At 52.0% G+C, this 20,126-nt stretch overlaps 2 protein-coding genes across 3 annotated transcripts; both read left to right on the plus strand.

Moving 5' to 3' along the window:
* The first annotated feature begins 1,624 nt into the window (after positions 1–1,624).
* Positions 1,625–13,288, plus strand: EDC4 (enhancer of mRNA decapping 4). Of its 2 annotated transcripts, XM_066348567.1 has the most exons (29): positions 1,625–1,888; positions 4,671–4,827; positions 5,227–5,338; positions 5,637–5,736; positions 6,006–6,195; positions 6,303–6,450; positions 6,543–6,647; positions 6,980–7,089; positions 7,172–7,255; positions 7,337–7,432; positions 7,527–7,629; positions 7,749–7,929; positions 8,023–8,095; positions 8,181–8,272; positions 8,351–8,538; positions 8,630–8,754; positions 8,844–8,997; positions 9,698–10,131; positions 10,219–10,323; positions 10,407–10,559; positions 10,645–10,681; positions 10,810–10,987; positions 11,101–11,256; positions 11,362–11,477; positions 11,583–11,748; positions 11,835–12,021; positions 12,118–12,337; positions 12,416–12,579; positions 12,760–13,288. In XM_066348567.1, exons 1-29 carry the CDS (start codon positions 1,807–1,809, stop codon positions 12,950–12,952), a joined length of 4,209 nt encoding a protein of 1,402 aa, XP_066204664.1. In that variant the 5' UTR covers positions 1,625–1,806; the 3' UTR covers positions 12,953–13,288. The 2 variants fall into 2 exon arrangements, with proteins under 2 accessions (XP_066204664.1, XP_066204663.1); XM_066348566.1 differs by having other exon boundaries at positions 7,749–8,095.
* Positions 13,289–13,677: 389 nt separating this feature from the next.
* On the plus strand, positions 13,678–15,155 carry NRN1L (neuritin 1 like). The gene is made up of 3 exons (XM_066348569.1): positions 13,678–13,781; positions 14,530–14,662; positions 14,788–15,155. The coding sequence occupies exons 1-3, from the start codon at positions 13,679–13,681 to the stop codon at positions 15,071–15,073; spliced, it is 522 nt and encodes a 173-aa protein (XP_066204666.1). The 5' UTR covers position 13,678; the 3' UTR covers positions 15,074–15,155.
* The last annotated feature ends 4,971 nt before the right edge of the window (positions 15,156–20,126 follow it).

The raw sequence follows: 20,126 nt of genomic DNA on the forward strand, positions 1-20,126 counted from the left end.
CTCCCAGCTAGCTTCTCCCAAAAGCCCTGTAGGGCATAGTGTTCCCATCCGCAGCCCACTTGGTCTTGGGAAAGTGACCTGCAGACAGAGAGCTCAGGTCTGGCCTGAAGCGTCCCTTGCACTGAAGCCTCTGCAGTCACTTCTAACACCTCCTGTGATCTCTACACTTAGTAGGGTCAGGGCTCGAGTAACAGGGTAGATGACCCAGAATCTCACTGAACATGGAGAGGCCTTGGCAAAAATGGCCCATTGGGATCAGGCCCTCTGTACTGAGGGCCCACCAAGACTAAGGATGAGCAGAAGTTTGGGGAGAGGGGCCTGCTTTATTCCCTGAAGGGTTAGGGTCACATCCAGAATGTCCCACAAATTCCAAGCCAAGAGGAGGGCAGTTCAGATCCTGTACCACCTGCTTTAGATAGCATTGGTCAAAGGCAAGTGCCCAGAACAGCCAGCCTGTAATGCTCACAGATCCAGGCCTGGTTGGCTAGAGTATAGACTTAGAAATATGAAAGAAGGCAATCTGAGTTTGAGGGATTTGTGCTCTAATACTTCTCACCCCTCAGACTTCTTTTCAAGACATCTTTAGGTCTCCAATTTCCTTCCTCACTACACACCTCACTGTCTTCAAATCCCAGGAAGTCTTAGCTATTGGGCAAGTTTATGCTCCTCAGTTTTGGGGACAAAGGCCTTGTCCATGGCAAATTTAGCCCTTTAGCCTTGAGACCTGGTGGTGTAAACCTGATGGCAAGGTAGCAACCACAGGCTAAAACCAAACCCAGGACTTGGGCTGGTGCCCTGTTAGGGGTTTTAGGATTGGTGAGGGCACCACAGCTATGCCTGACCTGTACCCACCTTTTCTTCTACTATGGATGGAGGTCAAGAACTTCCTCAGACCCCCAGAGGTTGCCTGGCTATACTGGGCACAGGGCTGAATGATGTGCTGTTTGAGAGTATAGCATATTCAGATTTCAGCGGGACTGTTCTCTAGGCTACTGTGTATTTGGGGGTGGGGGGAGAGAGGTAGGTGCTGCTGCCTCTTAAACCACCCTGTATAAAATTTGCAATACAGCTTCCATGTACCTGTGCCTGAAATGTCTGCAATAAAGAGGTGTTTGTAAACTGTGGTTTCTTTCTTCTTGCCTGAGGGTACTAGGTTGGGCAATAGGAATGCTGGGGGTTTATTTCCAGAACAATGTGAAGTTTCTGGTGGGGCTGTATCTCTCCTGACCTTCCAATTCTTGGAGCTTCTTACATTGGGGTCCCCTTAGGCACTGGGTTACACCGACCTATTTTTTAAAGAAGAAACAGGCTCCTGCTAATTCAGCTTGATTTTGAAGGGTCTGAGAACAGCCTAAATGCCGTTAACCGAGTCCTAAGCCCATAATGAGACCGTTCCTTGGGAGTGGGCATGGATCAGGAGGGATAGCTCGAGACTAGTAGGGCTTTGAGTGGTCCATTACGTGGACAGTTACCCTGCTTCAGCCTTGCGAAACAGGACCGGCTGGCACAGGGGTGGGATGGCGCAGAGAGCCACTCCAGAAGGGGCGAAGCGTCCGCCCCCAGCCCGGAACCTTTCTTCTCCTCTCTGTGCAAGTTCCGGGAGCAGCGGCTTGGCGGGCCGGAAGTGGAGGTGGTTGGTAGGAGTGGAGGGGCTCGGGACGCGGTGCGGCAGCGGATTGAGGTGGTGTGGGTGGACCGATTGTAGTGACAGGCGTTCCGTGTCTGGCCACGGAGCAGCTGTGCTCGGCTGGTGCGTGGTGGCAGCGAAACGAACGCGGCGCGGACAGGGCGCCTGCGGCTGAGCCCATGGCCTCCTGTGCGAGCATCGACATCGAGGACGCCACGCAGCACCTACGGGACATCCTCAAGCTGGACCGGCCCGCGGGAGGTGAGCTGAGACAGCGGGAGTGGGCCCTCGCCGAGACGGCATAGGGGCGGCTCGGGCCAGAGTCGTCCTTGGGGCCTGCAAGTCCCTCCAGACCCGCTCTGCATCTCTCCGGCTGGTGAGGGCAGACGAGGCTTAGAGCAGTAAACCCCTGAGCATGTTCCCGTCCCGGCAGGGCGCAGACCCCCGGTCTGATCCCTCCACATCCCTGCGCCAGGCCGTTTTGCCTCGTCCTTCAACGTCTCGGCTGAAGGTGAGGCTCCTTTTCTGAAGCCGCAGGGACCCCCTAGTGTTCAGGCCTCAACGTCTCTAGTGTTCCTTATAGTGGTTTGGGTTCCCAACCCGTTTGCCATACTTAAAGGGGCCTAGTCCGTGCTGTGTATGCTGAGATCTGTCGGCCTAGGCGCTGTGCTGAGTGAGTAGCTGCGGATCCCCCTCTGCAACTTGCCCTTCCCTCTAGAATACAGACTGCAGACGTGCTTTCTGAAACTGTTTTCTAGAGGAAAGAGACCACCTCAATTCCGTGTCCTTTCTGGGATTAAAGCAAATTGCAGACTGAATGGCCCTGATTGGATTAGGCTGCACACAGCTGGAAGCTCTAGTTTGTTTGCATTCGTTTAAACTTTTTTTAGTTGAATATATTGGAGTGACACTGGTTTCAGGTGCACAATTCTACAGCATATCTGTACACTGTATTGTGTGCTCCCCACCCCATTCACTTAAATTGTTTAAATTTTATTTGGGCTGCAGTTATACCTCAGAGCTGCTCCTGCCCTCAAAGAGCCTAAGGAGGTTGTAATTTAATGCTGTTAACATAGAAAGAGAGGAATGTTTTGGTATTTTGATGAGTATAGGGTTGGTGCGGTGGGGACTGGAAAGTGCCTGAGAACTGGTCTAAGAGAGGAGACTATGTTTAGGGTATATCTTATCATATGAACAGGAGTTTAGATCAGAAGGCATTAACAATGTGAAGGTACCAGTTTCCTGACTGGTTCATGGACTGTGAAAAGTTGTAGTGGTTTGAAAGACCAGCTGGTGATGGTGGTTTAGGTGTGCAGTGGCCAGAGCTGAGAACTGGTGTTTCCTCAGACCCTGTCCTTAAACCTACTGGGAGAACCAAACTGACTGCTGCTGGAGGCAGGCACTGGTGCTCACTCTGGGTGTAGATAACTACCCCCCATTCCCAGAGAAAATCCATCAGCTGCCTAAAACCACTGAGCTCTTCGCCCCAGGCCTGAAGTGGGCTTTCTTTACTCAGCTTGGCTTGGGCCTCTCATACTCATCAACTGCTGTGTAATCTAGACTTCGCAAAGGTTTGGTAGAGCCTGGCATGGCCAGCATTGTGCAGTTTGTCTGTATGGTAGCCTTTCTGGGAGGAACAGTGGTCAGCTTACCCTAGAGCAGCTAAGGTAGCTCTGATCCAAGCGAAGTGGCCTGGAGGCTTTTCTCTGAACTCCTTGTTTATTTTTTAATTTTTATTTTTTTAAACATTTATTTATTGATTTTAGTGAGAGAGGAAGGGAGAGAGACAGGAACATCAATCTGTTCCTGTATGTGCCCTTACCGGAATGGAACCGGCAATCTCTGTGCTACAGGCTGATGATCTATTTTTTATTTTTTATTTATTTATTTATTTATTTATTTTTAAGATGAAATATAACTTTTTTTTTAAGGACTTTATTAATTGTTCAGAGAGGAGAGAGAGAGAGGGAAATAGGAATAGAAAGCAAGAGAGAGAAGGGGGAGGAACAGGAAGCATCAACTCCCATATGTGCCTTGACCAGGCAAGCCCAGGGTTTCGAACCCGGACCTCAGTATTCCAGGTTGACGCTCTATCCACTGCGCCACCCCCTGGTCAGGCCTTCTTTCTTTCTTACTCCCACATCTGTGTCCTTCCATGCCTTAGAAGCCCATTCTTTCTTCTGCATCCTCTGCCACTACCTTGGTGTAGGCCCTCGTATTTCTCATCCAGATTCTCAACTATCTTGCAGGCTGTCTTAGAGCAATCAGCTCTTTGGCCAGTGCTGACCATGACTCTTTCCCTTTTAAAACTTTTTTTTTTTTAAGTGAGTAGAGGGGAGATAGACAGACTCCTACATGTGCCCCAACCGGGATTCACCTGGCATGGCTGATGCTTGAGTCACCCCAGCTATCCTGAGTGCCTGAGGCCAACGCTTGAACCATTTGAGATACTAGCTGCAAGAGGAGAAAAGAGAGAGAAGGGGGGGGGGGGGAGAAGGAGATGATTGCTTCTCATGTGTGCCCTGACCAGGTTGGCTTTATCCACTGAGCCAACCAGCCAGGGCCATTAAAATTCTTTTGTGGCTCTCATTGCCAGGGGAGAATCGAAGCACCCCAGCCTCATACCTGAGACCTGTGCAGCCTTGTTTTCCATTCATCCTTCCCATATTTGTATGCACCAGTTACACTGCTCTGATGGCGACTTTTTTGTGAAGTCTGTGCTGACCCCATGCCTTCCCTCAAGTACACAAAGTTCCTCTGTGCTGACCCAGACCTCAGTATTAATTGGCCTCAGAGAATGCTTGCTAGCTTTCACCCCAACTCCAGGGGGAAGAACCTCATGCCCATGCTTGGTCCTGGCATACCTTTGGGTTCACCATCAGTGTTTATGGTGTGAGAAATGAACAAAGAGCCCTACTTCCCACAGACATGCCTCAGTTGAGTGTTTCTAGAGTACCTCATGGTTCTGGAGGGAAACTCTGCAGCAGGAGAGGCTACTAGGTATGTGGAACAACCTTATGACAGTGGTCCTCTCTGTCCCCAGGTCCCAGTGTGGAGAACCAGCGGCCATCTAACACCTACAATGGGGACCTCAATGGGCTCCTGGTCCCAGACCCCCTCTGCACAGGGGATGGTACTTCACCAAACAAGCCGGGTCTCCGGGCTAAGCCCTCTATTAACCTGCAGGAGAAGCAGGTCATGTGAGTGCCTGGGAGATGACAGTGGGATGATGGGGTCTTTGGGATGTCTGCTAGTTGAAGGCATGAGATGCGGGAAGAGAGAAGGGCCAACAGCCTCTGCTGCTCCCCCACTAGATGTTCTGGGATGGAGCATTTAACCACATTGAGCTTGCACTTGGATGAGGGATGAGGACAAGCTCAAGGGCTTGGCCTGGATCTGACGTTTAGTTGCCTGATTTAGCATTCCCAAGGAAGGAGGTGAGCAAGGGGAGCTATGATGTCTGGGGACCAGTGGACCCAGAGCTCTGCATCTGGGATTGGACACCTTCCCCATGGTGGTTGTATCCTCTCCTCATTCCCCACCTTGCCCATTGAGACTTTGGGTAAACAAGTATCAAGCTTGTATACCCCTCCTCCCAGCTGCCTCTTAGGAGATGACAGCTCTACCTGCATTGGGATTTTGGCCAAGGAAGTGGAGATTGTGGCCAGCAGTGACTCTAGCATCTCAAGCAAGGCAAGGGGCAGCAACAAGGTGAGTAACAACATGTTATGGCATGTACGGTGGATGGGGTGCACAGCCTCTTCCTCTCTACTTTGATACTGCCAGTTCCTGTGGGGACCTCCTTAACAGGTAGGTAGTGTGCCCCAGTCTCAGGAAGCCAGGGTTGGCTACCAAGTCTATGTGGGAATCAGGCCCTAGGAGTTTTGACTGGGTGGCTGGGCTTGCACATGTGGTCTCCACTGTCCCCAGGGATGCTGGGTACCACTTGAGCTTCAGGAAAGTTACTCCAGCCTCAGTTTCTACAGTAATCCTCATCCTTGGTTCTCAGGTGAAAATCCAACCTGTCGCCAAGTATGACTGGGAGCAGAAATACTACTATGGCAACCTGATTGCTGTGTCCAACTCCTTCTTGGCCTATGCTATTCGGGGTGAGTTGGGGCAGGGAAGAGGAGGGAGGTGTTCTGCTAGAAGCTCCGGAGATGCAGATTCAGTGTAAGGCTACTCAGCCCACTCAGCCCTTCGGGATACAACGGAAAGTTTTTCTGTGCTGCCCCACCTCTGCCAGGCCTTAGGGAGCCAAGTGGGAAAACCAAGCTTGAGACTGGTGGTGGCAGTGAGGCGAGGCAAGGGCAGGGGCTTCTTTGTTGCTTCCCTGGCCTAGATAGTCACTCATGGCTAACTGCTGTCCTGATTCCAGCTGCCAACAATGGATCGGCGATGGTGCGGGTGATCAGTGTCAGCACTTCCGAGCGGACCCTGCTCAAGGGCTTCACAGGCAGTGTGGCTGACCTGGCCTTCGCACACGTCAACTCCCCACAACTGGCCTGCCTGGATGAGGCTGGCAACCTGTTTGTGTGGCACTTGGCTCTGGTTAATAGCAAAATTCAATATCCTTTCCCTGGGATGGGAATGAGGGACTGAAGAAGGCTGGGCAGAACTGGGGTTGCCAGACACACTCATCATCCACCTGTGTAGCCCTTAATGCTCTGCTCAGAGAAGAGATTTTGATCCATATCCGGCAGCCAGAGGGCACGCCACTGAACCACTTCCGTAGGATCATCTGGTGCCCCTTCATTCCCGAGGAGAGTGAAGACTGCTGCGAGGAGGGCAGTCCGACAGTGGCCCTGTTGCATGAGGACCGGGTGAGGAGGCTGGGCATGGATGGGGGTGGGGGGTGGGGACAGAGCAGCCATGATATGGGCATGAGCTGAACACTCACCTCTCTACCCTCCAGGCTGAGGTGTGGAACCTGGACACACTCCGCTCCAACCACAGCACCTGGCCTGTGGATGTCAGCCAAATCAAGCAGGGTTTCATCATGATAAAAGGCCACAGCACAGTAAGCCTGCAACGGACTGCTTCCCCTGCTCTTCCCCTTTCCTTGTGTCTCTCTTTTATTCCCCATACCCACAGCTGCTCAGATAGTTTTACTGACATTCTGCCCAAGGGAATTCGAATCACAAAGTGACCTTCACTTTTGTAGCTCATTCCTAATGTGGCTACACTCTATGGGTCTGGTCTTCTTTACGCCTCCCTACATTCATTCAGTCTTTCACAAAAATGTGCAGATCCACTGTAGGTCAGCGCAGCTCAATGTCATTTTCATCTGGGATAAGCTTGCCTTCACCTCTAGTCAGGTAGTAAAGCAAGACTCTTTGGGGGGTTTTTTAGTGCCTGAGTGAAGGGGCCCTCTCACCTGATGGGACTGTCCTGGCTACAGCAAGCCATGATGGCTTCGTCAAGTTCTGGCAGATCTACATTGAGGGGCAGGATGAGCCAAGGTAAGGCAAGGCCTGAGGGACCAGGAACCCCTGCGTAGGGGACCAGATTACCCACTCAGGCCCCTCATCCGCCTGCTTGCAGGTGTCTGCATGAGTTGAAGCCTCATGATGGGCGGCCTCTCTCCTGCCTCCTGTTCTGTGACAACCACAAGAAACAGGACCCTGAGTGAGTGAGTGGGCAAGTAGGCGGGTAGTGGGCTGGACCTTGGGCTCCAAGCCAGTCACTTAGTGCCTTGTCGCTTTGCAGGGTCCCTTTCTGGAGGTTTCTTATTACTGGTGCTGACCAGAATCAGGAGCTAAAGATGTGGTGCACAGTGTCCTGGACTTGTCTGCAGACCATTCGGTAAGCACAGGCTGGGAAGCTGGACAGGGGTAGCAAGGTTGGAGATGTGTGTTCTTTCCACTCAGTCTCATTTATCATTCCTGTGGCCCCCCAGGTTCTCCCCAGATATCTTCAGCTCAGTGAGTGTGCCCCCCAGCCTCAAAGTTTGCCTGGACCTCTCAGCAGAATACCTGATTCTCAGCGATGTGCAACGGAAGGTAGACTGCATTGAGGGCACCCTAGGCAGAGTTGGTGTCATCAGGGCTGGCAGGGAAATGTGGCACATCCATAGCCCTCACAGCCTCTCAGCTTAGCTGTGAATGCACTGTCTGCGCAGGTCCTTTATGTGATGGAGCTGCTACAGAACCAGGAGGAAGGCCGTGCCTGCTTCAGCTCCATCTCTGAGTTCCTACTCACCCACCCTGTACTGAGCTTCGGTATCCAGGTTGTAAGTCGCTGCCGGCTGCGGCACACTGAGGTGCTGCCTGCTGAGGAAGAGAATGACAGCCTAGGGGCTGGTGAGCTGCTCTGGGTCAGGGATATGTGTTGGTATGTAGGGAGTGCCAAGGCACAGAGGGCCAGGAGCTTAGTTGTCCACATTGTCCTTGCAGATGGGACGCATGGAGCTGGTGTAATGGAGTCTGCTGCCGGTGTGCTCATCAAGCTCTTTTGTGTGCATACTAAGTGAGTGTCCTGTCTGTGCCCCTCCACACCCTACTGACTCTGGCCCCTTTGAGCCCTCTCCTATTTTCTCATTTTTTTCCTGAAGGGCATTGCAAGATGTGCAGATCCGCTTCCAGCCACAACTGAACCCTGATGTGGTGGCCCCGCTCCCCACCCACACTGCTCATGAGGATTTTGGTTAGTGAGGACTGAGAGGGAAGCAGGTTAGACTGGCTGGGGTCTGAGATCTGACTAAAGTAGCAGCTTTTCCCACAGCATTTGGAGAATCTCGGCCAGAACTGGGCTCTGAGGGCCTGGGTTCAGCTACTCATAGCTCCCAGCCTGACCTTCGACGCATCGTAGAGCTACCTGCACCCGCTGACTTCCTTAGTCTGAGCAGTGAGACCAAGCCTAAGCTGATGACACCTGATGCTTTCATGACACCTAGCACTTCATTGCAACAGGTTTGTGGGACTGGGACCTAGAACTCGGGGCAGGGGGACCTGAGAATCCCTACCCCACAGGCCACAGTTCTTACTTTCTGCATCTCTCCAGATTGCTGTGTCCCCTAGTAATAGCAGCAGTAGCAGCAGTAGCAGCAGCAGCAGCAGCAGCAGCTCCTCTCTTACAGCTGTGTCTGCCATGAGCAGTACCTCAGCTGTGGACCCCTCCTTGCCCAGGTGAAGTAAGGTTCAGAGTTGGGGATGGCAGGGGCCAGTGCCGGGATGCCAAGCTCTGGCTGCTTATGCCTCAGCCTTTCTACCACCAGGCCACCTGAGGAGCTGACCTTGAGCCCCAAGCTGCAGCTGGATGGCAGTCTGACAATGGGCAGCAGCAGCAGCCTGCAGGCAAGCCCACGCAGCCTCCTCCCTGGCCTGCTCCCAGGTTCGGCTGACAAATTGACTCCCAAGGGGCCTGGGCAGGTGCGTGTGTGTGAAATACAGGTTAGCAGGTGTATAGCAGAGGGAAGGTTGGCGGCAGTCTTCTATAGCACTCTTGTCTGCTTGTCCTATTCTGCCTCAGGTGGCCCATGTTTCCCCTGAGGTCGTGTAAGTCTCCCATTTTACCAGGAGGGCAGCTCCTTAGCCTGTCTATTCCCACCTCCTCTCTTCTGGAGCCGTCGCTGATTTTTTTTTTTTTAATTTTTTTTTTTTTGTATTTCTCCGAAGTTGGAAACGGAAAGGCAGTCAGACAGACTCCTGCATGCGTCCGACCAGGATCCACCCGGCATGCCCACCAGGGGGCGTCGCTCTGCTGCAATCAGAGCCATTCTAGCGCCTGAGGCAGAGGCCATGGAGCCATCAGTGCCCGGGCAAACTTTGCTCCAATGGAGCCTTGGCTGCAGGAGGGGAAGAGAGAGACAGAGAGGAAGGAGAGGGGGAGGGGTGGAGAAGCAGATGGGCGCTTCTCCTGTGTGCCCTGGCCGGGAATCGAACCCGGGACTCCTGCACGCCAGGCCGACGCTCTACCACTGAGCCAACCGGCCAGGGCTGTCGCTGATTTTGACTGCATCTTCCCTTTTCACTGTCCCATCTCTCCTCACTACAAACACCAGTGCTTCCTTTCTGTGCTTCCCCTACCCCTGTTTTCCTCCACCTAAGTTCTTATTTTGGTCTAACTCAGGTACCTACTGCCGCCTCTGCGCTCTCCCTGGAGCTACAGGAAGTGGAGCCCCTGGGGCTACCCCAGGCTTCCCCAAGCCGTACCCGTTCTCCCGATGTGATTTCCTCGGCTTCCACTGCCCTGTCCCAGGACATCCCTGAGATCGCATCTGAGGCCCTGTCTCGTGGCTTTGGCTCCTCTGCTCCTGAGGACCTTGAGCCAGACAGTATGGCCTCAGCTGCCTCAGCACTGCACTTGCTGTCCCCACGGCCCCGTCCTGGGCCTGAGCTTGGCCCCCAGCTTAGCCTGGATGGAGGCTCTGGGGATAGGGATCGGCATAGTACCCCTTCTCTCCTGGAGGCAGCCTTGACCCAGGAGACTGCAGCCCCTGACAGTCAGGTCTGGCCTACAGCACCAGACATTACTCGGGAGACCTGCAGCAGCCTTGCAGAGAGGTGGGGAGCATGGGAAGGGGGGAAAGTGTACTGAAAATGTGGGCTTCAGCCAGAGTCATCCATAGCTGACTTGGCCTGTCCTCCCAGCCCCAGGAATGGTCTTCAGGAAAAGCACAAGAGCCTGGCTTTCCACCGACCACCTTATCACTTGCTGCAGCAACATGACAGCCAGGATGCCAGTGCTGAACAAAGGTAGGCATCACCCCACACCCTTTCTCACACGAAGGAGGGCCAGCAAGCTGTAGGTGCTATGCCTCTCCCTCCCCTTCCCGCAGTGACCACGATGATGAGGTGGCCAGCCTTGCCTCTGCTGCAGGAGGCTTTGGCACCAAAATTCCCACTCCACGGCTGCCTTCCAAGGACTGGAAGACTAAGGGATCCCCTCGGACCTCGCCCAAGCTCAAGAGGAAGGGCAAAAAAGATGACGGGTAAGAGGGGTCCTGGGGCCCAGGAGAGGGGTGATCCCCAGGCTGACCGCACGACATGGCCTGAGGTGCTTCTTGCCTATGGCAGGGATTCAGCTGCGGGACCCCGGCTCATGGAGCACCAGGTAAGTGAGAAAACACCCTTTCTACTTCTGGAACTCTCTGAGGGGGGAGGAGAGCTCTAGCTATTCCCTGGTCTCGTGTATGGGGACAGGTGGGACAGGCATCATGTGACTGTTGGTGCAACTGGCAGGTGGCAGAGCCCCCTGAGGACTGGTCAGCACTTATTTGGCAACAGCAGAGAGAGCTTGCAGAGCTGCGGCACAGCCAAGAAGAGCTGTTGCAGCGTCTTTGTGCCCAACTCGAAGGCCTACAGAACACTGTCACGGGTCACGTAGAACGTGCCCTTGAGACTCGGCATGAACAGGAACGTATCCTTATGGGCAATGGCCAGCATAGAAAAGGGGTAGCGGCAGCTGCAGCATTCTTGGACCAAGAAGGGATATGAGATCTGCTCTAGGCCTGTTCCTTAGCTACAACACAGAGCGGCGGCTGGAGCGGGCACTAGCTGAGGGACAGCAACGGGGTGGGCAGCTGCAGGAACAGCTGACTCAACAGCTGTCCCAGGCACTGTCTTCAGCTGTGGCTGGGCGGCTAGAGCGCAGCATACGGGATGAGATCAAGAAGACGGTGCCTCCTTGTGAGTTGCACAGAGACTTCTTCTGGATGGGGTGGGTCGGAATGGGGCCCCTACCTGTCCAGCTTCCGGTCATGGCTGTACCTCTCTCTCCTCATCCTGTCCCAGGTGTCTCTAGGAGTCTGGAGCCTATGGCAGGCCAGCTGAACACCTCAGTGGCAACCAAGCTCACAGCTGTGGAAGGTAGCATGAAAGAGAATATCTCCAAGCTGTTGAAGTCCAAGGTACTACAAGGACCAAAGATGGGCAAGGTTGGTAGTTGATGGGCTTGGTCAGACCAGCTTGGGCTCAGACTTCTGGCTCGGCCCGGCCGCTTCTTTTACCCCCAGAACTTGACAGATGCCATCGCCCGAGCAGCTGCAGACACGTTACAGGGGCCAATGCAGGCCGCTTACCGTGAAGCCTTCCAGAGTGTAGTGCTGCCCGCCTTTGAGAAGAGCTGCCAGGCCATGTTCCAGCAGATCAATGATAGCTTCCGACTGGGCACACAGGAATGTGAGCGGAGTCATATGCTCCAAGGTGGAGGGGCTGTCGTCTTCTTCCTCACCATCCCTCTCATGGTCCCCATGGTCATCTTTCAGACTTGCAACAGCTAGAGAGCCACATGAAGAGCCGGAAGGCGCGGGAGCAGGAGGCGCGGGAGCCTGTGTTGGCCCAGCTGCGGGGCTTGGTCAGCACACTGCAGGGTGCCACTGAACAGATAGTGGCCACTGTGTCCAATAGTGTTCGGGCTGAGGTGCAGCACCAGCTACATGTGGCTGTGGGCAGGTGTGTGGGTACGGCATTGGGCAGGTGCCAGACCTTGTGTGAAAGGGGCCAGACCAGACTCTCTATCTGCCTTATTTCCCTTATTTCCTTTTACAGCCTGCAGGAGTCCATACTGGCACAGGTGCAGCGCATTGTTAAGGGTGAGGTGAGTGTGGCACTCAAGGAGCAGCAGGCTGCCGTCACCTCTAGCATCATGCAGGCCATGCGCTCAGCTGCTGGCACACCTGTCCCTGCTGCCCATCTCGATTGCCAGGCCCAGCAAGCCCATATTCTGCAGCTGTTGCAGCAGGGCCACCTCAATCAGGCCTTCCAGCAGGTATGCCAGGCATTAGGCCCAGTTAAGGGTCAGGTGTCTCTTTACAGGCCTACACACTAAATGCTGTTGTCTGTCCAGGCCCTGACGGCTGCTGACCTGAACCTGGTGTTGTACGTGTGTGAAACTGTGGACCCAGGCCAGGTTTTTGGGCAGCCGCCCTGTCCACTGTCCCAGCCCGTGCTCCTTTCCCTCATCCAGCAGCTGGCCTCTGACCTTGGCACTCGAACTGACCTCAAGCTCAGGTGAGTCGGTGCAGTTGAACCTGGAGATGGGCTGAAGTAGGTACAGGTGGGAGAGCAGTTTACATCAGAGACTCCCACTCTAGCCTGACTCTCTTGCCTCACTTGTCAGCTGTCCCTCTGAGCCTCTCTGCCACCAGGGGGCACTCCCATCTGCAACCTGTCCCTTTTCTCTACCCCCAGCTACCTGGAAGAGGCTGTGATGCACCTGGACCACAGTGACCCTATCACTCGGGACCACATGGGCTCCGTTATGGCCCAGGTGCGCCAGAAGCTCTTCCAGTTCCTGCAGGCCGAACCACACAACTCACTTGGCAAAGCAGCTCGGAGGCTCAGCCTCATGCTGCATGGCCTTGTGACCCCCAGCCTCCCTTAGCTAAGCCTGCCTTGCCCAGGGGTGCATTAACACTGAAGGCAGTAGACAGGCCCAGGCCAGAGCAGGGTCACGTCTGCCATTTACCTGCTTATATTACCACCTCTGGGGTGTTTGAGGGGTGAGCACTGGCTCTGGTCTACAGGTTACAGTAGCCAGTAGGTTTAGGTTGGGCCCAGGGTGGGTATTGTGCCTTCTTGGGTTCTGCCATGCCTGGAGCATGACCCCCGAGATAGTGACACCACTCGAGTTGAATTTTTACCTCTGTTTTGGATCTTTTTGTTTTTGAAAACAATTGAAAAGTTCAATTAAATGTTTTTGGAATAAAATGGAGCTTTAGGTGTGTCTTTGGTGTGATTTTGATAACTGCCCTCTTCCCTGGTCTCTCTCTTTTCCTTATGTGGGGCTTTGTTGAGGCCGACCTGCCCCTGGGCCCTGGACACCTACCCTCATCTGTACAACTGTCTTCTTAGATTGCCCTTCTCCATCTCTGGGGTGAAGGCCCTGGGGTCAGGTCATCTCTGCTTTGAATCCCTGGGCTCTTCTCTCTGGGGTTCCTCTCCTTTGACAATTGAATACTGGTGGCAATTGGAGTACTGGTGGTGGGGCTGCCTGCTGGCTTTGAAACTCCGCCCCCAGCTCTCATCCAATCACAGTCCCTTGTCCTGGGGGCTGGGCTGAAGGGCTGCACTCCAAGCTGCTAGCTCTGCACTAGGTTCCCAGGCTGGGATGATGCCCTACGGTGGCTGCTGCTGCAGCTGCTGCTGTCTTCGCCACTGCCCGCGACTGCCCTGTGCGGTTGGGCTGTTGCTGCTGCTGTTACCACCCCTCGGTGAGTGCAGGCGTACTGGACTGGCCTGGGCCATTCACCCTCTCACCAGGCTGGGTTTAGGGTGTGTGGGAGCTGGAGCACAGCCTTCCTGAGCAATGGGAACCAGAATGGTAAGGAGGTTTGAGGGCTACAGGGAGGGGATGTGTACTAGTGGTTTCAGAACCAAAGTGAGAGGGCTTTGAACTGAGCCCCGGTTGTGGGGGAAGAACCTCAAATTTTCACTCTCCCTATTCTGGTAGAGGGAGAAATGGCCCTTGAGACTTCTAGACCAGCCTTGGTATTCTCTGAGGTCCTCTATTAGGGTCTGAATTGAATCCCAACACCCTCTATCCTGCCCTACCTGTCCAAAAATACCTGTTTTGGGGTGCGGTGGGAAGGCCAAGCAAATCTTGTCTAGACTGCGAGAACCTGGACTGTGATGTGGAGGGGGAATGTGCCCCTGGATCCTTGACCCCTTTGCCCTGTCCTGGCTTTTTCACTTGGACCATCTTCACCTGACTTGGAGCTGCAGTAGCTCACAGGAAGAGCTGACCCCTGGGACGTGAGGACACCTACCTCACCCTCCTCTTTTATTCTATCCGGTCCCACCTAGAACAGAGCCCAGGCACATGATCCCCAAACGTGCCCCTTATTTCCCTGGGGTGCCTCTTTCATGCTGAGTCATGTCTCCAGAGCATGGCACAGTATACAAGCCACTGGGGGTTTGGGGGTGAACCAACTCATCCTGTCAACTATTTTCCACTCCCAGTCCTTATATCTCCCCTGGAGGCAGCTGCCGTGGGCCCAGGCCACTGTGACAACATATACCAGGGCTTTGCTGAGTGTCTTATCCGCTTGGGGGACGGCATGGGCCACGGAAGTGAGCTAGAGACCATCTGCAGGTAAGAGCAGGTACAAGGGCTGCAGCCTGCTCCCTGCTCCCTCCGTGCCTGAACCTTTTCCTTCTCATTCCAAAGCCTCCTTTTCCTTCTCATTCCTAACTCTCCTAACCCCACGCCCTTAACAGGTCCTGGAATGACTTCCACACCTGTGCCTCTGGAGTCCTGTTGGGCTGCCCGAAGGAGGCAGCTGCCGTGTGGGAGTCACTACAGCAAGAAGCTCGCCGGGCCCCACACCCAGATAACTTGCACACTCTGTGTGGCGCCCCTGTGCGTGTCCAGGAGCATGGCACAGGCCCGGAGACCAACCAGGAGACACTGCGAGCGACTGCACCTGCCCCTACCCCAGCCCCTGCTCCCCTGCTGCTGTCAGCTGCTCTGGCATTCGTTTACCTCCTGGGGCCTCTGGCCTAGCCATTGGGGTCAGGTAGCAGTGCCACCCCTGATCTGGTGGCAACCTTTAATGCTCGGCAGATTGCATTCAGCTTTCATTAAAATTATTTATATTTGTACTAAGCTCCTTCATTTCTTCTGGCTGCTCACTGCTTGACTGAGGTGGAGGCCTCCAGAAGATGATCTTCAAGACAGAATAGGGAGTGCCGCCACAGGGGACTCCATCTTTTTCCTTACAAACACTCATTTCCCATGGGCAGTGCCAAGCTTTCCATTACATGCAGGTTCCAGGGTCTCTAGTGATCTGTCCTCCCAAGTTGGTATTCCTAGCCCTGCCTGGTCTCTAAGGGCCCTATGAGGTGGTGCAGTGTCTCACCCTATTCTCCACTATGCCCCCTGCAAGTGGGTTCTTTCTAACCTTTAGGCTTCTAGCCATCTCACTTCCTTCTCTGCTGAACTACCAGTTTAGCCTTCAAGACAGCTTAGACTAAGTGCTCTGTCCTTTACCTCTCTGGGGTCCTAGTCCATCTGAGGATCCTGCTCCAGAAGGTAGGGAGTCCCTGTTGGAGCTGCAGGTACTGGGTCACAATGAGGGTTCCCCTGGCCTCTACTCTCCACAAGCTTGTTTTTTGAGAAGAGTTGTGCGGCATTAAGTCAAAACAATCCCAGAAGGCATTCTGGAAGCCTGGAATGTGTGGTGTGAGGCACCCCTGTTCATCCTGGAGGAGAGGAAGAACAAGATTCAACATGGGCAGATCCTGAGGGAAGGAGGAGTCTCAGGGTGAGATTTTTTTTTTTTGGCTCAGTCCTCTACCACCAGTACCAGGACCCTATTCCAAGCCACCACCCCACAGTGGGCACTGCCATGGCCTCCTCACTGGCTTCGACTCTCACTCCTTCTCTTTTTTTTTTTACAGAGAGAGAATCAGACAGGGACAGACAGAAACTGAGAGATGAGAAGCATCAATCATTAGTTTTTCGTTGATTGCTTTCTCATATGTGCCTTGACCGCGGGCCTTCAGCAGACCGAGTAACCCCTTGCTTGAGCCAGCAACCTTGGGTCCAAGCTGGTGAGCTTTTGCTCAAACCAGATGAGCCTGCACTCAAGCTGGTGACCTCGGGGTCTCGAACCTGGGTTCTCCGCATCCCAGTCCGACGCTCTATCCACTGCGCCACCGCCTGGTCAGGCTCACTCCCTGTCTTTTATTTTCCATTTTCTATATTGAAAAACTGACTCTGCTGTTAAGTTCCTTCGCATTGTCTAGGAGGTCCTACATAAGCCAGCTCTGCCCACAGTTTATTCAGTCTACTCCTGCAACTGCCCTCTGTAGCAGAAGAGAGTGATCTACCTATTCAGCCCTTGGGGTCAAGGGAGCCTTCAGAGAAGGAGCATGATAGGGAGTATAGGAGGTAAGGATGGAGACTTACAAGTGGTGGGGCTGAGTTGGAGAGGGGTTTACAAGGGCGGCCTAAAGGAATGGTTCGGAGGGAGGGGGGAAGGGAGGTGGGAACCCAAATTTAGGCAGGCCAGATTTATGCTAAAGCCCATGCTGGGAAGTTGTGCCCCCAGGACAGAATCAAGCCTAATAGGACCCTTGCAGGGGCTCCAGAGTAACAGTGCTTCCAGAGACCTCCACTCAAGGGTGTAGGAGCCTTCATCCATGCTTCTCCCACTCTGATTAAGTCAGATGCCTTCATTAACTCCCTCTCTGCCCTGATTTGCTCCTGTACTTCGTTTGCCTGTACTTTTATCCCTATTTTTCTCTCCCAACCATCATTACCCATCTTCTTCCATCACCTGAAGGAGAAAGTTAAAAAAAAAAACTTTTAGATCTGCCCCCCTTTGGCCATAAGAATTTTCCAGAATGAAAGCCCACACTTTTATTCCTCTAGCTCTTTGTACACCTATCCTCTCTGCTCAGAATATCCTTCCCCATTTTTTTCCTGGTGAAACTCTTATTTCTTGTTCAGTATCACCTCCTCCAGGAAATATTCCTTAACCCTGACTCCATGCTGAATTAGCAGCCTCCTACCAGTCTCCACAGGTCCTAGACTCTCTTCTGTCTCAGAACTGATAAAACTGGCTTGTTACTGTCTGAGTTAGGGTCAGAATTCCCATATTTGGACTCCCCAAGGATCCTCTTTGCGTCCCTAGCACCCCATCTAGGGCTAGGTATAAAGAGTGTACTTGCAGGAGGTGTGAAATGAAAGATAGAACCTCTAAGTCCAGCATAGGGAGTGTTATATTCAGTAAGAGCTTGGGCTGAGAACGACTCCAGTGTGGAGGGTTTGTTATTTTGGGGCAGCCCCCTCGGCCTGGGCATACTGTTGGGAGGGATGACATTGGGGCTGCAGACCCCAAAAGTCTTCTCAGAGCCACTCTTGGGCAGGGAGTGGCTATTCTGGCCAGCCATGGGGGTGATTACCATCCTTCTCCTGTGACCTACTTTTCCCTGGTGTTTGCTCCCTAAATCCTTGCTCTTCCCTGGAATTAAGTGACCTGGACTGTGTGTGGAGCTGGGGGTGGGGACAGAATCTGCTCTCTGGCCAGGGGCTTAAGAGCTTTGTATTTTATCCTAAAGCTGGAGAAGAGGGGTAAGCTGATATCCAAACTGACTAGGCCCTAAACACAGCTGCCCAGGCTAGAGCATTTCTCACATTTGCAGCTCTGCAGACATGGAATGAATTATTGTTAAGGGGAGAGCCTAGAGGCTGGATGTCCTGAACCCACTCCCCTCTGCATCAACATACTCTTCACCGCAGGGTTTGGTGTTTTTTACCAGAGCCAGGGTCAGCACCTACCCATAGCAAGGGCTTAATAAATATTTGTTGAATTATGTTGCTTAATATCTGTAAATTAGAAGTGTTGTGTGGCTTTCTAAGCCCCATTAGCCCTGATTTTCTTTATTGCTTTTAACCCTCACGACAACTCTATGGGGTTAGGATTATGGTCACCGTTACACAGGTAAGAAAGATGAGGTTTAAGGAGGGGAGATGCCTTTCCTAAAGTCACAGCTGTGGAAGTGTCAGAGGTGGGATTGACCCCAGGTTTGTTTGGCCCCGAAGTCCATGCCCCTACTCATCACACAGACTTTTGGAAGCAATTTGTAAAATTTACTTTTCTTTTAAAAAAAAAATAAAATATTTTATAATTCCCTACTAAATAAAACAGACAAAATAATTTTTATTGGTGTTAATTTATTTTTCAGTTTAAAGTATAACATTAACTTATATCAGCAATTTCCAACCTTTTTCATGTCATGGCACACAAACTACTAAAATTCTGCGGCACACCAAAAAATATTTTTATAGCCTGACCAGGCGGTGGCACAGTGGACTGGGATGCAGAGGACTCAGGTTCGAGACCCCGAGGTCGCCAGTTTGAGTGCAGGCTCATCTGGTTTGAACAAAGCTCACCAGCTTGGACCCAAGGTCGCTGGCTCGAGCAAGGGGTTACTTGGTCTGCTGAAGGCCCGCGGTCAAGGCACATAAAAAAACCCAAACAAACAAAAAATATTTTTGTGCCTGACCAGGCAGTGGTGCAGTGGATAGAGCGTCGGACTGGGATGCAGAAGACCCAGGTTCGAGACCCCAAGGTCGCCAGCTGGAGCATGGGCTCATCTGGTTTGAGCAAAAACTCACCAGCTTGAGCCCAAGGTCGCTGGCTTGAGCAAGGGCTTACTTGGTCTGCTGAAGGCCCGCGGTCAAGGCACATATGAGAAAGCAATCAATGAACAATTAAGGTGTTGCAACACACAACGTAAAACTAATGATTGATGCTTCTCATCTCTCCGTTCCTATCCCTCTCTCTGACTCTCTCTCTCTCTGTCTCTAAAAAAATATATATATACTGACCTGTGGTGACGCAGTGGGCTAAAGCGTTGACCTGGGTGTGCTGAGGTCGCCGGTTCAAAACCCTGGGCTTGCCTGGTCAAGGCACATATGGGAGTTGATGCTTCCAGTTCCTCCCCCCTTCTCTCTCTCTGTCTCTCCTCTCTCTTTCTCTCTCTCTCTCTGTCTCTCCCTCTCCTCCCTAAAATGAATAAAGAAAATATAAAATATATATATATTTACATATATGATAAAAAATAAGTATGACTTTCATTCATTCATATTGGACAGCTATTGTGTTGGCTGTTGTCATTTTTTATTTGACAATTAAAACAGTCAGTGCCCCTAACTAAATAATCAGCAATTGCATGTTTTCCAAATTCTTGCAGCATACTGGCTGAAAATTGCTGACTTAGCCCTGGCAAGTTAGTTCAGTTGGTTAAGCGTTATGCTGATGAATCATGGTTATGAGTTTGATCCCGGTCAGGACACATACAGGAATTAACCAATGAATCTATAAATAAGTGGAACAACAAATTGATGTCTCTTCTCAAATCAATAAAAATAAATGTAAAAATTGCTAGCTTATATGTAGCCCATTAAAGACAGTTCCATGTGGAAAGTAAGTGTTCATTCAATAAAGACTTGTTGAATAAATGAACAGACTGAAATAAGGAAAATGAATGGAGGTTACAATCCCCTCATAACCGGCAGCATCTGTTTTTCCCACCTGCAATTGGAATTATCTGCAAAGTAGTGAGACAGTTCTGATCCTATGGAGATTTCTTTGTGAATGGCAACAAGTTTTCTTTCTTTTTTTTAACCTATTGCTTTGGAGTCTTAAGATGCACTTAAATTTAGTAACAACCACAAAAATGAAAAAAAAAAAATGTTACTCCTAAACTGGTCCAAGATTGACCGCCAACCCTCAAGTTAATAATTTTCAACTCCTCTGACATAGAGGTCAAACTTAACACTTCTGAGTGCCTGAATGATTTTAACAGTTTTTTTTTTCTCTCTCTCTCTATCTCTCTTTATATAGATTGTATTTAGCCCTAGCCAGATAGCTTGGTTGGTTCAAGCCTGGTCCCAAAACACAGAGGCTACCAGTTGGGAACAAATTGATGTTCTTCTCTCTCTCCCTTCCTTTCTCACTGAAATCAATAAATAAACTTTTTTTTTTTTTTTTTTTTTTTACAGAGACAGAGAGAGTCAGAGAGAGGGATAGGACAGGGACAGACAG

This window comes from Saccopteryx leptura, chromosome 9, assembly GCF_036850995.1.
Source record: "Saccopteryx leptura isolate mSacLep1 chromosome 9, mSacLep1_pri_phased_curated, whole genome shotgun sequence".
Lineage (NCBI taxonomy): Eukaryota > Metazoa > Chordata > Mammalia > Chiroptera > Emballonuridae > Saccopteryx > Saccopteryx leptura.